The sequence below is a fragment of the Palaemon carinicauda genome, chromosome 16 (genome assembly GCF_036898095.1).
Source record: "Palaemon carinicauda isolate YSFRI2023 chromosome 16, ASM3689809v2, whole genome shotgun sequence".
NCBI classification, from domain to species: domain Eukaryota; kingdom Metazoa; phylum Arthropoda; class Malacostraca; order Decapoda; family Palaemonidae; genus Palaemon; species Palaemon carinicauda.
In genome coordinates this window covers 30,657,772-30,673,717 of record NC_090740.1, presented here as the reverse complement: position 1 = coordinate 30,673,717, position 15,946 = coordinate 30,657,772, and the positions used below count along the sequence as shown (strand labels likewise).

General features: G+C 34.4%; 1 protein-coding gene across 1 annotated transcript in view; it reads left to right on the top strand.

The window, feature by feature from the left end:
• The window catches only part of LOC137655715 (venom protease-like), a 26,135-nt gene extending 10,265 nt beyond the window's left edge, over positions 1 to 15,870 (top strand). Inside the window, exons 3-12 of the mRNA XM_068389724.1 lie at positions 356 to 394; positions 646 to 690; positions 1,258 to 1,284; positions 2,669 to 2,784; positions 3,881 to 4,017; positions 4,865 to 4,950; positions 6,346 to 6,517; positions 7,000 to 7,241; positions 8,635 to 8,795; positions 12,571 to 15,870. Of these exons, the coding sequence (XP_068245825.1) occupies positions 356 to 394; positions 646 to 690; positions 1,258 to 1,284; positions 2,669 to 2,784; positions 3,881 to 4,017; positions 4,865 to 4,950; positions 6,346 to 6,517; positions 7,000 to 7,241; positions 8,635 to 8,795; positions 12,571 to 12,723 (1,178 nt within the window). The 3' untranslated portion in view covers positions 12,724 to 15,870. The remainder of the gene's footprint in view (positions 1 to 355; positions 395 to 645; positions 691 to 1,257; positions 1,285 to 2,668; positions 2,785 to 3,880; positions 4,018 to 4,864; positions 4,951 to 6,345; positions 6,518 to 6,999; positions 7,242 to 8,634; positions 8,796 to 12,570) is intronic.
• Positions 15,871 to 15,946: the final 76 nt, after the last annotated feature.

Below are 15,946 nucleotides of genomic sequence, written 5' to 3'. Positions count from 1 at the left end.
ATTCAAGAAAACTTCACATTTTACCTTCTGTTCAGGAAAAGTCATCTTTTATCTCCCATTAACTAGGGATTTTGGTTCTCTGTGACAAATTACTGCAAATGGCAATTTTAAACTTTTTAAATTTGAAAAATAATTTGTCATTCAACTTGATCGAAATTATCCCAATTAAATTCCTAGAACGTTAAATGAGAATTTATATTTTAGCTATTTGGACTTGATGAGTAGTATGAATTTAAATAGCAATAATTTGTGTAGTTAGAAAGCCTTAGGTAAAGGATTTATTAATCTATTATACCCTCTGCACTTGGAAACAAATCTACCCTTTTATAATTTTTTCTTTTTCCTTTTTTAACAGTTGGACAACCGCTTAATTCACGCCCAAAATTTGTAAAAGGTTAGTGAATTCAAATTGACATTTTGATGTTGGCTGGTATATTTGATCAAGAAATTTGATATATTAAAATGTTTTTCATATTCATATAAAATTAACTTGGCCAGTTTACCGGTCTTTTAGTTCTACTTGTTTCAATCTCATTTTAAATAACTACGCAAGTTTGTTGTCAAATCAGCTATATTCTAAATGAACATATGATCTAATTTATTAATCATGAAAATGTAAAGAACCCAAGTTTTCTCTCATTACAGATCCTGTAACTGGCCAGTTTGTACCTGCTGAGAGTCGTACACCAAGTAAGTAAAAGACTCTTCTAATTCTATGTTACCTAGATTATCTCTAAATTACAAACTAGAATGGAATAAAGATATAAGTAATTTTATATTCTTCGAATATCATAAAGTGTAATAAGAATTAATTGTTGTGGAATGATCTTCCTAATCGGGTGGTTGAATCAGTAGAACTTCAAAAGTTCAAAGTTGGAGCAAATGCTTCTTTGTTGACCAGGCGGACATGAGTCTTTTTATAGTTTATTTATGACCTATTTGTTTTTGATGTTGTTAATAGTTTATATATGACATGTCTGTTTTGACGTTGTTACTTATTTTAGAATGATTTATTGTTAATTTGTTCTCTTCATTTATTTATTTCCTTATTTCCTTTCCTCACTGGGCTATTTTTCCCTGTTGGAGCCCCTGGGCTTATAGCATCTTGCTTTTCCAACTAGGGTTGTAGCTTTGATAATAATAATAATAATAATAATAATAATAATAATAATAATAATAATAATAATAATAAAGTGTAGTAAGGATTATTCAAGAAATTTTAAATGACCAAGATCCGTGTCCTTTTTTTTCCGACAGATTTGGGAGGCCCTATTGAAACTGCTAGTGAGTAATGAGATTCCTGTTTTGTGTAATGGCAATCACTCTATAACGGTTTTCATTATAACTTAGAGTAGTGAAATATCACTTGCCTATATCCCCTTTTTTTGTGTAATCTATCAGCTTATTTTCTCTAGAGTTGGTTGCTTAAACAGGACCATTAGTTGGTAAGTTTTCATCTCGTATTATTTTCTTTTTTATCCTACCGAAATCAAACTGGTTCATATATGAAAAGAAATTTTTGTCAGCATTATACACGTAATACTAGGCAGGCAGTTCATTTTAATAGCCAGGCCTTCTCCATCATGAGGCTCAACACTACAAAGTATTCTAAAAGTTTTATTCCAGGTGTGACCAAGTTGTGGAATGATCTACCTAATCGGGTAGTTGAATCAGTAGAACTTCAAAAGTTTAAAGTTGCAGCAAATGTTTTTATGTTGAATAGGCTGACAAAAGTCTTTTTATAGTTTTTTATATGACATATCTGGTTTGACGTTGTTACTGTTTTTAGAATGATTTATTGTTAATTTGTTCTCATCATTTATTTATTTCTTTATTTCCTTTCCTCACTGGGCTATTTTTCCCTGTTGGAGCCCTTGGGCTTATAGCATCTTGCTTTTCCAACTAGGGTTGTAGCTTGGCTAATAATAATGATAATAATAGTAATAATAATAATAATAATATAATCGCACCTATAGGTACCTCATTCACTAGCTTTTGGCCACAGTGAAAGATATTTAGTCTTTATCAAGGATTACTTGTGCATGGTTAGTTGGGCATAGCACTTCATTCAATAGTAGCTTCTTCGTTGAAGTATGGAAGTGTCAAATTCTAATCTTCAGTTTGAATATATCTGTAAAGGCAGCTTTCCAGAATGGTGTTTGTGAAGCATATATTCCTACCAAACTAGTAAATAATACAATGGACCCCATTCCCTGGCCTACGGGTGTCCTCAGAATCTCCATGTTTATTCGAACGAAGGTGTCAAGATAATGGAGGCGTATTAGTCGTGGAATAGATGAAGACACAAGAAAATGCATTACCTTAGTATCGAATCAAACTAATTCAAAAATTAAAAGAATAATTGGCATTATTTTACAAGATCTCATTCGTAATGAAACTGTAATAGATCATAATGTTCAGTATATAGATGAAAATATTAATTGCAGTGACTACGAACTGTTCTTTAATCCCAGCAAAGAAAAAGGAAAAAAAAAACAATTGCAAGATAGGCTGAACAAGTAAAAGACAGGAAAGGAATCTGGTAGAGGTCTTTTCAGGAAACTTTAGTTTGTTAATTTGATTAAATGTGAAGCTTACATCAGAAATTAACCTTTCCATGATGTATGATATAATCTAATGCTTTTTTACTTTATATACTATTTAACAGATCTATTTGAACAAGCCTTCCAGCAAATTCCTACTATATTACAAGGCGGTACTATCACTGCAAATCAACAGGATGCGTCATTGTCCACACGCAACTTCCAAGTTGGACAAGGCCTGGTAAGTAAATTGCATAGATTAAACTTAGAAGTACTTTACTTCAGAAATCATGTTCAATTAGTTTTTTTGGCAACTGAAATTCAGAATTGATGAATCAGATCATGCAAGATAGAGGTGACTGCCTAAATCTAACCGAGGCCGTTTGCGTCAATAGGCGTAGGAGGAGATGATAATGGTGAAGATGATGATGAATTGGATCATAGATTGCTTCATTTAAAGGGTGGGCTGTTTATGAGAAAAGTGTAAATAAGCGAAACTCTTTGCACAATTTCAATTTGATTGTTGAATGGCCCCATTCAAGTGTTTACATTTGCAACCACATTGCATGTTCAGAATTAATTCCTTTACAATATCTGCTAGCATAAGTAAATTTTAAATTTTCAAGGCTTGGTCTGATTGATAAGATAATAAAAGAAATATGTGAGCATAAGTAACTACAAGGTTCCTATATCAAAAAAAAAAACCCTCTTAAATTTGTAACAATAAATATGTACCTTTAAAAACTACAGTGAAAAACATTTTTCAGTTTTTATAAGAATTTCTCTTAGGAGAAATAATTGCCTCAAACTCCTTGTAAAATACAATTGATTTTGCGCAAAGAGCAAAACTGTATCTCTATCGGCCTATCTAACCGGAGAACCAACCTTACTTGTTATAAAGCAAGGGTAGTCTGTGTACACTAGTCCAATCTGTTACCAGACCTGCGATACGCAGATTCACTTACGATTTGCTGACCGCCTGATTCAGAGGCGAAGTTCAAAGCTCTTATTAAGCCAATGGCGATCGGTAGGAGAAAAATTATTTAACCACTCCCTATGGTGAGCATTTAAATCACCAACAAGCACTTAAGAAGCTTTTTCTATCAACTTGTATTTTAGCCATAATAGTAAGAAACCAATCGAAGATAGAATCACCCAAGTCTGGATTCAGATAGATCGAACACTTAAGTAAAGAGTAATAAAAGTGTAGAGAATATTTACAACTTTTTAATATTTTGACAAATTCTATATTTTGTCGTTATTAAAATTTTAAAAAAGCTGCACGTTTGTAATACATTATTATCGTAATATATTATCAAATACTTTTCTTTTTGCAGCCTGATCTCATGTACCAAGAGTGCAGAACACCCCAAAACGAGTTTGGACGTTGTCGGCACCTTCAGTACTGCGTTTTGCCAGAGTTTGCCAACAATTACCAAGCCTTTCTTAGATACGCCTGCGTAATCGAACAGAGGTTAGTAGTAGGAAATGTATCTTCAGTTAGAGTCTAAGCTTGATATTATTGTTATTGGAGATGCAGTGGTACCAAGTACTTTACATCAAAATCCTTATCAGATCTATGTATTCTTCCTTTGAAGCACTGGGAACAGTAGGAAAAGAAGCTTAAATAGCTGAATGGTAATTATTGTTAATTATTTCACTCTTTTTGTAAAGCCTAATAGAAGAAATATAGTTCTGGAATAGTAACAAAGATAATGCTACCTGTAACTTTAAAGAATAGCTTAATACACTATCAATTGGCAAAGCAAGTATCTATAGAAGAAAATGCCAACATGATTTTGATTTAGTGAAGTTTCACAGAACTTGACTAGAATTTTCACAAAATATATAGTTAATATTATACTAAACATTTTTTTTTTACATATTTGTGATTTAATCCGCTGCTTTGAAGAAGGAAAGGCAAACATTGATAATTCCATGTCTTCCGGTTTTAATTGCTTAGTATATATATATATATATATATATATATATATATATATATATATATATATATATATATATATATATATATATATATATATATATATATATACAGTCATATTTTGCAAGACTTGGTTGTTCTTCGTAGGTTTTATACATCAATTTTGACTTTTGAATGACACTTTAGAAATCCCGCATTGTCTTCATAGTTGTTTTCCATTAAATTAATAGTTTTCCTATGTGCAGTTACATTTAAATAACACATAAATTTCTCATCATAAGCTGTAGATTCTAGTAATAGATTTATTCAACTAATCTTGCCCTGAAATTAGATAAATCTTATTTTTATTTATTTTCATTATAACTCATTTTTCTTAAAGATATGTTGGAGTCTGCTGTCCTAGACCAGCACCACAGCCAACCCAACCACCAGCACAGCCACCACAGTCATCGAGCAATAATATTGGTAATATTGATAACACCTTTTTCTTAAAGAAAATCATCAACTGTACTCAATTCTTTTTAATGAGGCGCATTTGCACTGACTCGCAGCGGTGCCCTTTTAGCTCGGAAAAGTTTCCTGATCGCTGATTGGTTGGACAAGATCATTCTAACCAATCAGATAGCAGGAAACTTTTCCGAGCTAAAAGGGCACCCATGTGAGTCGGTGTAAATCTGCCTCAATAAAAAGAATTGACTATAGATCTACTGATCATCAAGATGACATTAGATCTCATGGACTTTGTCTGTGCCCAAATCTAAACAGCAGTTAGGGATTGGAACAAATTTGCATTTAAGCAATGTTGATTATCATTTCTTGAGATTTATTCTTAAAGAAGACAAGTTGCTATCAGAAGATATTGAATTTGATAATAATGCAACAGTTAGGGATTGTAACAAATTTGCATTTGAGCAGTGTTAATGATCAGTTCTTGAGATTTATTCTTAAAGAAAACAAATTGCTATCAGAAGAAATTGAATTCGATAATAATGCAGTAGTTAGGAATTAAAACAAATTTGCATTTAAGCAGTGTTAATGATCCTTTCTTGAGATTTATTCTTAAAAAAAAAAAAAAAGTTGCTATCATAAGAAATTGAATTCGATAATAGTGTTGCTAGAAATTAACTCACAATAGAAATGTGCATTATCTAGGTTTTATGAAGTGAGGTTTAGTTGGAGTGACACGGGCTTATGGTATCTTTAAAAGTTACATTAAGGTGTAGCAATAAGCCATTTCAGATCATTCTTAAGCGTTATTTCTCAACTCCTGTTTTATTGTTATTTAATCATTATACATAAAGCATTTAACTTTTATATATTCTAATTGTATGTTACTATCATGCAGTGTACTTCTTTTGTCCTGACTTTTTTTGTCATATAATATTGCCATTCTGTTCCATATAAATGTGCGTTGTCCATAAATGGACTATTTAATAACTATTCCAATCATTTGTCAAAATAATAGCTACTAGTTCCCCTAGAAAGAAGACGATTGTATAATATAGATAGTAACTTTTTATTTTGATGAAGGTAGATACTGTTGAAGTACTGTACAACATAAAATCAAGTGTTGTCTCACTCCATATTTTGTTTCACTCAGTAGTGGCACACTATAGTCAATTCTTTTTAGTGAGGCAGATTTGCACTGACTTGCAAGGGTGCCCTTTTAGCTTGGAAAAGTTTCCTGATCGCTGATTGGTTGAACAAAATCATTCTAACCAATCAGAGAGCAGGAAACTTTTCCGAGCTAAAGGGGCACTGCTCTAAGTCTGTGCAAATGCGCCTCATTAAAAAAAATTGAGTATAGTCCCAAATGCAGAAACCCTTTAGTGATATGAAACCAAACTATCCTCTCCATAGGATGTGGCATTACTGCTCTTGCAACGAGGATTGTAGGAGGAACTGCAGCAAACATCAAAGAACATCCTTGGATCGTTTCCATTTTGAGGACTGGCGTCAACCCAAATCAGTACTGTGGCGGTGCTCTCCTCTCTAACAGACATGTTTTGACAGCAGCCCACTGTTTGGCTGGGTAAGTTTAAAACATAGGTTACAATTAATCTTTTGCATAAATGGCGTGGTAAATCTGAATTATGTAGCATTGGAAGTTTCCATGTTTTTTTTATGTTGAACCATTCATGAACAAACCTATAGTTCTTTTATCATGAGAAATTTAAATCCGCTTCATCATTCAAGGGACTTCACTTATGATTATGTATTTATACAGAAAGTTTATTTTACTAAAAGTATAAACATCATAAACATAAAGATCTTGTCATAGGCTTTATTGGCTAGAACATTATATACTAACCTACTATAATGAATCATATTAACATCAAGTTATCTCCAATCGTGATTAAGCTTACTCAGGGAAATGAATAACAATCAGATTCGTCCTTCTTGGGTCTAAATATAGATTGAATCATAAAATATACCAACTTAAAATACTTATTCAGCCTACGGTGTTTATTAAGTTTAAACCATTCTAAATTAGTGTTGAATCTTTGGCAACAGATTTGACTGGAACACGATTTGGGTTCGAATTGGAGAATACGACTTCAGACGCACAGACGATACACCCCATGTAGAGAGACGCATTGCCACCTTCAAGCTCCATCCAAACTTCAATGGCAGAACTTTTGAAAATGATATTGCGCTGCTTATTCTAGAGAGTCCAGTCACTTTCAACGACTATATTCGGCCTATTTGTCTCCCGCCTTCCAATGATTTTACAGGAGTTACGGCCACTGTAGTTGGTATGTTGTATTTTGTTTTAATTTTTTTGTTGTTGTAGTATTAGTAGCAGCAACTGTAGTTGTTATCTATCCTGTGGATTGGAATTATGAATTGGGGCTATATAGCCCAGCAATAGTTGCCTGTGAGGCTATCCACCGCCCAAGAGGAATTGAGGGAAAACCCTACTGTTGCTAGATGGGATCGGAATTATGAGTTTCGCTATAAGTCCGGCAATGGGGCCTGTAAGCTTTTTCGGGGCCCAAGGGCAACTGAGGCACCTGCTGTTGCAATAGGAAGTAAAAATTAGAAGAGGTTAAACAGCAGCATGGAAGAATGAATCTGGAATAGAGGTAAAGTAAAATGATATAAAGAAAGGGCAGCTAAGGGACGAAGGAACATTGCAAAGACCTTTAAATAATGCCTATAGTGTATTGTCCTCCTATACTTTGCTTGGGAAATGTTGGTAGTTATTGCCATTGGACATGAGAGAGGATATATCCCATTTGCATGGTTTGGTGTTGTGATTAAATTTTTGAGGTCACTTTGTGGTGAAGGCCTCAATCATGAAATAGGTCTGGGATTAAGGGCAAGTGAAATTCCATTAAAGATGAGACGACCACAAAAGGCTTATATCTTTAACAATTTGTTGAATTGTTTTCGTGAATTAAAAGTACGCCATATTTACGGGTAGATTCCTTATGAAGAAAAAAAAATTTTCAATGCTTCATCACAAAAATAAAAATACATTTATTATAGAAATGACATTGACAAGAATCTCGTATTCTTGTGTTTTGCTATGACTGAAGTATCATTTATACCCATTATTAGTATCACAGCTTCAAATCTTTATTGCATGAAAAGATTTTAACCCTATGAAATTTGATCTTGTTGATAGAGTAGTAAAAATATTAGAAATACTAAGGTCGTTTCCAATAAAATTTACGAATGAAATAAGTATGGATATGAAAACAATACAATACACAAAAAATGTTATAAGAGAAATGAAAGCTTGGAGATAGATTCCAATAAAGTAAGGGAAGTGCTTTGCAGATGAAAAATTTGTAAATGCAATGTATGTGTTTAGCCTGTAAAATAGATTTCTATCTTGGTACTTGAGATTAACAGAAATTCAAATTATAGTGTATCAGAATTTTAGTATATTTTATTCACTCTTCTTCCAGTCTACCTTATCAATAAAAGGAATGTAATCAACTTAACAAATCTTATAGCACAATCTATGGGAGCGTAGCATGAACTGATTTTTTAGGATTATTTTTTAAAAATGTGACAAGTGATAGCACAAAACTTAATGACTCTTATGGCTAACCATGTGGACTCAAAAAAAGGTATTATTTACCATCATGTATAACAAGAATTTCTGATCCATGGATATTCAAATCACTCATTTTACAGGATGGGGTGCCTTAGTCTATCAAGGACCAGTATCCCCTGTGCTACAGAAAGTATCAGTGCCAGTCTGGAGTAATAACGATTGCAATGATGCATATGAACAGCCAATCCGTGACACAATGATCTGTGCAGCAAATCCTAGAGGTGGTCAGGATTCATGTCAAGTAAGTACTGTATTTCTTACTTTTACTTAAGAATATACTGTAGCTGGATGATTAATTGTTGTTTCAATGGTGGCTGTAGATGTACTTAATTGGGGAAAGTGGAGGGTTATCATAAAAGAAAAGCAACAGACACGCTTTGCCTTTGAAGGTAGAAGAGATTCTTTAGCTATGGTAAGCAGCTCTTCTAGGAGGACACTCCGAAATCAAACCATTGTTCATTAATCTTGGGTAATGCTATAGCCTCTGTACCATGGTCTTCCACTATCTTGGGTTAGAGTTCTCTTGCTTGAGGGTACACTTGGCACACTATTCTATGTCATTTTTCTTCCTCTTGTTTTGTTTTTATAGTTTATATAGATATTTATCTTAATATTATTCTTAAAATATTTATTTTTGTCCTTTTTTCCTTTCCTCACTGGGCTATTTTCCCTGTTGGAGCCCCTGGGCTTTTAGCATTCTGCCTTTCCAACTAGGGTTGTGGCTTAGCAATTAATAATAATAATAATAATAATAATAATAATAATAATAATAATCAACAGAGCTGTAGCTCAGAGGTTATAGAAGTATATTTGGACCCACATGGCATAATACTTAAACCAAGAAGGCCAAGCGGGAACAATGTGCAGCAAGAGGAAAACCCTGTAGTTGCACTATAAGTAGACATTAAAGATAGGTTGCACATAAAGATCATGAAACTTCATTTGTGGTGGATAATGTGGGAGGGTGGGCTGTGGCACCCTAGCTGAATCCTTCGTCAGGCTGCCAGGGGCAGAAAGAGGAAAGGTCCCCTTTTGTTTCTTTGTTTGATGGAGCTAACCCCCAAAATTGGGGGAAGTTCCTTGGTAAATAGATAGATAGACATAAAGATGGAAAATGGAAAATTGGAATTGGGGTAAAGTATAAGGCTAAAAAGTAAATACAGCAGGGGCCTATGAGATTCAGCCAAAACTGTTTAGTGATACCTTTGAAGGAGGTGCAGTGACAGGGCTAACCCTACATAAGACTCCTGGCATATATGCTTTAGCTGAAAATAAATGAAAATTGTATATAAATAAAAACCTTTTTGTCACAACTCGGGAACATAAATGATGGGTTACCTACAAATCTAACAATTTAAAGAGGATATTTAAGCAGCGGGGCACTAAATCTGTCTTAATCCTCTTTCATAAGGCTAAACTAACTTCATTAGCTTTTCAATCTGTGAGACTAAGAAAATTTTACTTATCCTTGATACTTATGGAGGTTTAGACCGAGAGGGTATTTTTCCTTTGTATATGTAATAACAGCAGATTTCTCCGCTCCTTAGTTCAATTGTTATTCACAAACTAGCTAAAGGAAGATTATTATTAATTTGATAATGTTATTCTGCTAGGTAATTAGTATAGTTGAGTACTTCTAGTAGGGCCTACTGCCAAATTCCTACACAATCATATTAGCTAAAGGTTTCATCATATTTTGACAAAGTGAATACATATGATGAAAGCAATCTTTTGTTCAATAGATTGCAGTCCAGATTTAACAGTGTCCTTACATCTTATAATTTCCAGTGGTGTACGGAAATCCCTCAGTTCTGGTCATTAAGTTTATATGATTGGCCTTCATTTTAGTGCTGCTTTTGATAGTATCAATCGTGTGGTCCTTGTTTTAGTATTAAATAGATGAAATTTGATGGATAATTTCGTATTATCATTGAATTTTTAACTGATACATTACAAAGACCACCAATTTAATGTTGAAGATCCTCTTGGTAATTTTCATGTACAGTACCTTAATCACAATTAGGTACAATAAGTATATTTCGGGAATAAAGATATATGAACACTACTCAGTCCGATTGTTCATCCAGTATGATATAAGTCCAGTGTGATCTGTACATCATCCAGGTAACTACTGTACATGCAAAGCAATGTAAAACCCTCTTACCCTTGGCTTGGCTTTCCCGCACTGGCACTCCGTGTCAATTCTACCAAAGAATCTGTATCAAACTACATGTAATCTGCAATAGCTAACTGATGGGGGGTTTATTAGACAGTATTTGGAACACAAAACTAATTATTTAGGTACACTAAATAACTATTCAACTAATGCTGAAGCCCATGCTGAGTTTCCCCTAGTTGTGAAATGACATCTGCTCTGTTGGTACAAGCAACCCAGTAAGCCCATAATTCCTAATTCGGATTCTACATAGTAATAAAACGTGAGATTTGACACCAAGATAATTTAAATGTAAAAGGTATTTGCCGTTGTATTGAAGAATGCAATATTTCTGTATATTCAATGCATCCATCTAGAAGAATAGCAGCCATCTTGAATTTCTAAGTGGCTAACAGACTTTATCAAAAGAGCAATCCCCTAAGAGTATGTGAGCCAATTTTGGTGATTGTTTCCAAAACTCAAACCTTCTCCTGCAAACGGTGCTCTTACCTACTCCGCTATTGCGGCTATGTGCTCATGTGAGTTAAGAGGCAACATAGAAAAAGAATTGTTTACTGTTTTTCCTGCCGCTGAGATGAGGTGCATTGGTTCCCCCACCGGCACCAGTGCACAGACTAGAGCCCCTGATGTTACCTAGCACCTGGAGAAACCAAGAAGTCCACCCCTGTGCAAGGGTATTGAGAAGGAGCAAGAATCTGAGGTTGTGATGGCCTATTGGAAACGTCCCTGCCAGGCAATTGCCGGACTGGGGTTCAAGCCCCACTCAAGCTCAATACTTTTTTGCAGTGTCTGCAAACTCACCATCCTTGTGAGCTAAGGATGGGGGGTTTTGGAGGAGCCTATAGGTCTACCTGCTGAGTCATCAGCAACCATTGCCTGGCCTCCCTGGTCCTTGCTTGGGTGGAGAGGGGCTTGGGCACTAATCATATTTACATATGGTTAGTCTCTAAGGCAATGGTACTGTCCATTGCCTCTACCATTCATGAGTAGCCTTTAAACCTTAAACATTTAAAAGAAGAAAGTAACTTAGGAAGATAGCCTAGCATCAACTAAAATCCATATCACTCAAAAATGGAAGGTTGTAGACTACATGAGAACTAAAATCTCAACCACTGATCCCACGTTCTTCATTGTACTATAAGTTGAATAACACAAGAACAATATAGCCAACGTGAACACTACTGTATTGGTCTAAAACACTTCTTTCACTATATGGTAAGCACAATCTCGAAGGAACAAGAGACCAAAATACCCCAGAGGTCTATAAAGTATTCAGTATGAACAAAATCGAGTTGCCCAACTGGAAACCTCCCTGACTGGGTAGAGTCCAGCTCAAGCTCAATAGTTTCTCGTAGTGTCTGCATCCTTACCATTCTTGTGAGATAAGGATGGGGAGTTTAGGGAAGCCTATAGGTCTACCTGCTGAGTCATCAGCAACCATTGTCTGGCCCTCCCCTGTTCTGCCTTGGGCACTGATCATAAGTATTCTATATATGGTCAGTCTCTAAGGTATTTTCCTGTTAGTTAGGGCAATGTCAGTGTCCGTTAACCCTACTATTCATGAGTCACTTTTAAGCCTTTAAAAGGAGGAAAATCATCAAACTAGAATTTTCTCACAATTTTGTTGTTACACCATTCAGTACAGGTATAGCAGAACAATAATTATAATTTATGCATAAAAATAAGGCAAAACATTCGTTCAGAGTGCAGATTGCCAACAACCACAACTTTGTTGGAAACTTTAAACAGCTGTTTCAACTCTCACTGATAAGGTATCTTATATTAAAGGACAAGAGTTTGTATCAAGCATAATCAACTAATATATTTGCTTTATTTTCAGGATGATAGTGGTGGACCTCTCATGGCAGTAGTAAATGGAAAATGGTCAGTAATAGGTTTGGTGTCCTTTGGAACCCGATGTGCAGAACCCGGGACACCTGGTGTATATACGAGGGTCACCAGTTTCCTTGACTGGATAAGAAACAATGCATAGATACCAGTATCTTATTTGACTTACATCACCTTAAAATATATCAACAAGTAGTAGTGATACTGTACTGAATATCTTGAAAATATTTAAAAGACAATAACAAAATGCAAAATTTATATGAGATTAAAAACTAGTTATGACAGTAAGCTTACTTTGAACAAATAGTATTCCAAGTCCCAACAGGGGATATTCTTTTAAATCTAGGATGGTTTCCATTATCAACAGCTCATTTTCCCACCTTTTTTACGTATAGATTGATGTCATTTGGGGTACAACCAAATTAACTGGTACTGGAGCCTAGGAAACCATTCAGTACTGAGGGGCACTTTGGGTGAATAACCCTAAGTTGATATTTAAGGTAAAAGTTGAATGGGGTTGGACAGCATGAAGGAAGAGATGAAGAGGGAATGGAGGCAATATAGAATGTAGTTATTATCTTTTATCATAAAGTATTTCAATTAATCAGCTTCCAAATTAATAATGCTACATTTGATTGTGTCACTGTTTTTTCAAGCATATTTTACAGATCGTTTTAAGAAGTAATGACATTGCACTATTTTCAGTCATTACATTATGATAATTCTACAACCCAAGGATCTTATAACATTTTTGTAAAAGCATGGAATAGAAATTCTTAGGTTAAAGTGTGACAAAGCAATGGTAGACATCATGTGGATTCTCAAGTAACTTTAAAATTGTAGGTGTTTAGTGGCATTAATGTATGGTGGAAAGCAAACTTGTAAATATACATTAGTTTTAAGAATTTTAAACTGTAAATATTTCTGTAATTATTAATCCACAGTCCATACATGAATATGGCAAGCAAAGGGAATAAGATTTTTTACAATAGATGTTTTGCAGTTCAGTATAGAAAATTCAGTTTGGATTGTAATAAACCACTCATGTTTGTGATATTTATTATGCATTACAGTATAATTTTCTTATTTGGAATGCTCTGGGGCTACTATAAAGACAGCTCAAGCTAGGAGTTTCAAATTTATTAGTTACATAAAAGCAGTGCATTTTTGTTGTTTAAAAATTTGTAAATTTATGCTTTATATAGATAACTAATAAAGTGGAGATTTTAAATGAAGTTTTTATATACAGCAGTTCCATGTTCCATCAACAGTATACCAATAACATGCACAGGACATTTGAATTTATTTTCATTAACTAAATATCTTCTACCTATAGAGATCATTTTGAAATCGAATTTTATACATGCTTAACAATATATATTAATAACCTAACAATAAACAGGCAGAAACTATGGCCAAGAACTTAATTCAGCACCAAAAAGCATCTAACAAAACATCTTGTAGCAGCACCTAAAAGTAAATCTTAATGAGATGTTTGGCAAATAGAAGAAAGGAAATTGGAACGGAACTTAGGTATAAGGCTTAAAAAGTGTTTGTAACCAAAACTATAAGGTGGAATGCCGTCATCATCTCCTACACCTATTGACACAAGGGCCTCCGTTAGATTTTGCGAGTCATCAGTCTCGAGCTTTTAAATCAATACTTCTCGACTCATCATCTCCCACTTAGTTTTTTAGTCCTCAGCATTGTATGTCTGGGTCTTCAAACTCTTCTAGTCCCTTGTGGAGGAGCCCAGTTAAGTTTGGTGAACTAATCTCTTTTGGAGAGTCCAAAGAGCACGACCAAACCGTCTCCATCTGTCACTCACCATGATCTCATCCACATATGGCACTCAAGTAATCAAGTTTCATTTCTAATCCTGTCCTGCTTTGTTCTCAATTCTACAAAACATGCTGCATATTGTTTCACTGTCATGCCACAACCTAAATCCTCACTAAACTGATGTATAGCCTGATTTTTTAGTTAAATCACATGTCACGCATGAGTAAAAGGCAGACAAACCTTGTCTATCACACACAATCCATCAACCTGCACCCAGTGACTTCATAAAGATTTAAGGGGACATTTCCTCCACAGCCAAAGTTCTTGTTACTCCACCAAGCTGCTCATCCGCCTATGTAATTGTTGGCAAACATGGATTGCCAAGATATACCACCTAACACAGTAAGGTAGTGTGTGGACTTCTTGTTGAGAACTTAAAGACAAAATAACCGACCTTGTTCAACTGGGTGGATACCAATATTCATATAATTTTCTAAGTGTTAGATACCATATAGAAATAAAACATTTTATTAGCATTAGTTACCAAGGGTTGACGTGTTCGTGATAACCTACATAAAAATTAAAAATGGTTTTACTTACATTACTCATGTTAAAAAATCAATAGCTGGCTGTCACCATTGCCACTTACATGTGCTGGATGTAACTTGTCATCAAAATCAAAAGGTTATATATTACTCAAAGGTCAAAATCATACAGATTATCTGAAATCTACGGCTGACTTTATGGGAACAGGAATAGCCAATGATTCACTAGCAACGTAGTTGGTCAACAAGTGGCATGAAGAAAGGATGGCCTACATAGTTGCTAGAGATAAACCACCTTTGTCTTTGGGCCTACGGTAGAGGGGCAGTTTTAGTTGGACATTTTATTTTTAATTAAAATTACTGTACTTGTACCACAAATGCAAAACCTTAGTCCATTAAAATAGGACCTTTCTCATTAGTGGGATTAAGTTCCCTAGAAATTTTTCATTTTTTGTACATTCTTCTTGGCTCCATACAGCAGGGAGGAAGGAGTCCCAATAAACTTCTATAAATAATAGGGATGTAAAAGCTGTAATAGTTTCACCAAATTACTTTCACTCCATGTTCCATCTTGCCATCCATTCACACCAACTCTCCACGTACATATTCTAAGTCACTAGTGAATGTTTCAATTATGGAAATCGATAGGTATAATTGTAAAGTGAAAAGTCAACGTACATGTGAGAATTCATAGAATAGGTCAGAAAGTTTACTTTTTTGTTGAAATACAAATTAATGTGGAACCGAGATTGATGTTCCCCCGTTATCACCAACGGTTTTCTCACAAAAAAAAATGGCTGTTAATACATTTTAACAACATTTTCATAATCAAGATTGTTATTTTTATTATTCTTGTACAGTTCTCATAGAATTAATATTATTGAAAAAGTTAATTTTCCATATTCATTACCAAACACTGAAAACTAAAATTTTTATGGGAAAACCATGTTCCACAATTTTTTTTTATTGTCAGGCAAATTAAATAGCAGTATTATAAAATTGGGGACTCCCTTCGCAAGGTCCATACAGAACTATAACAGT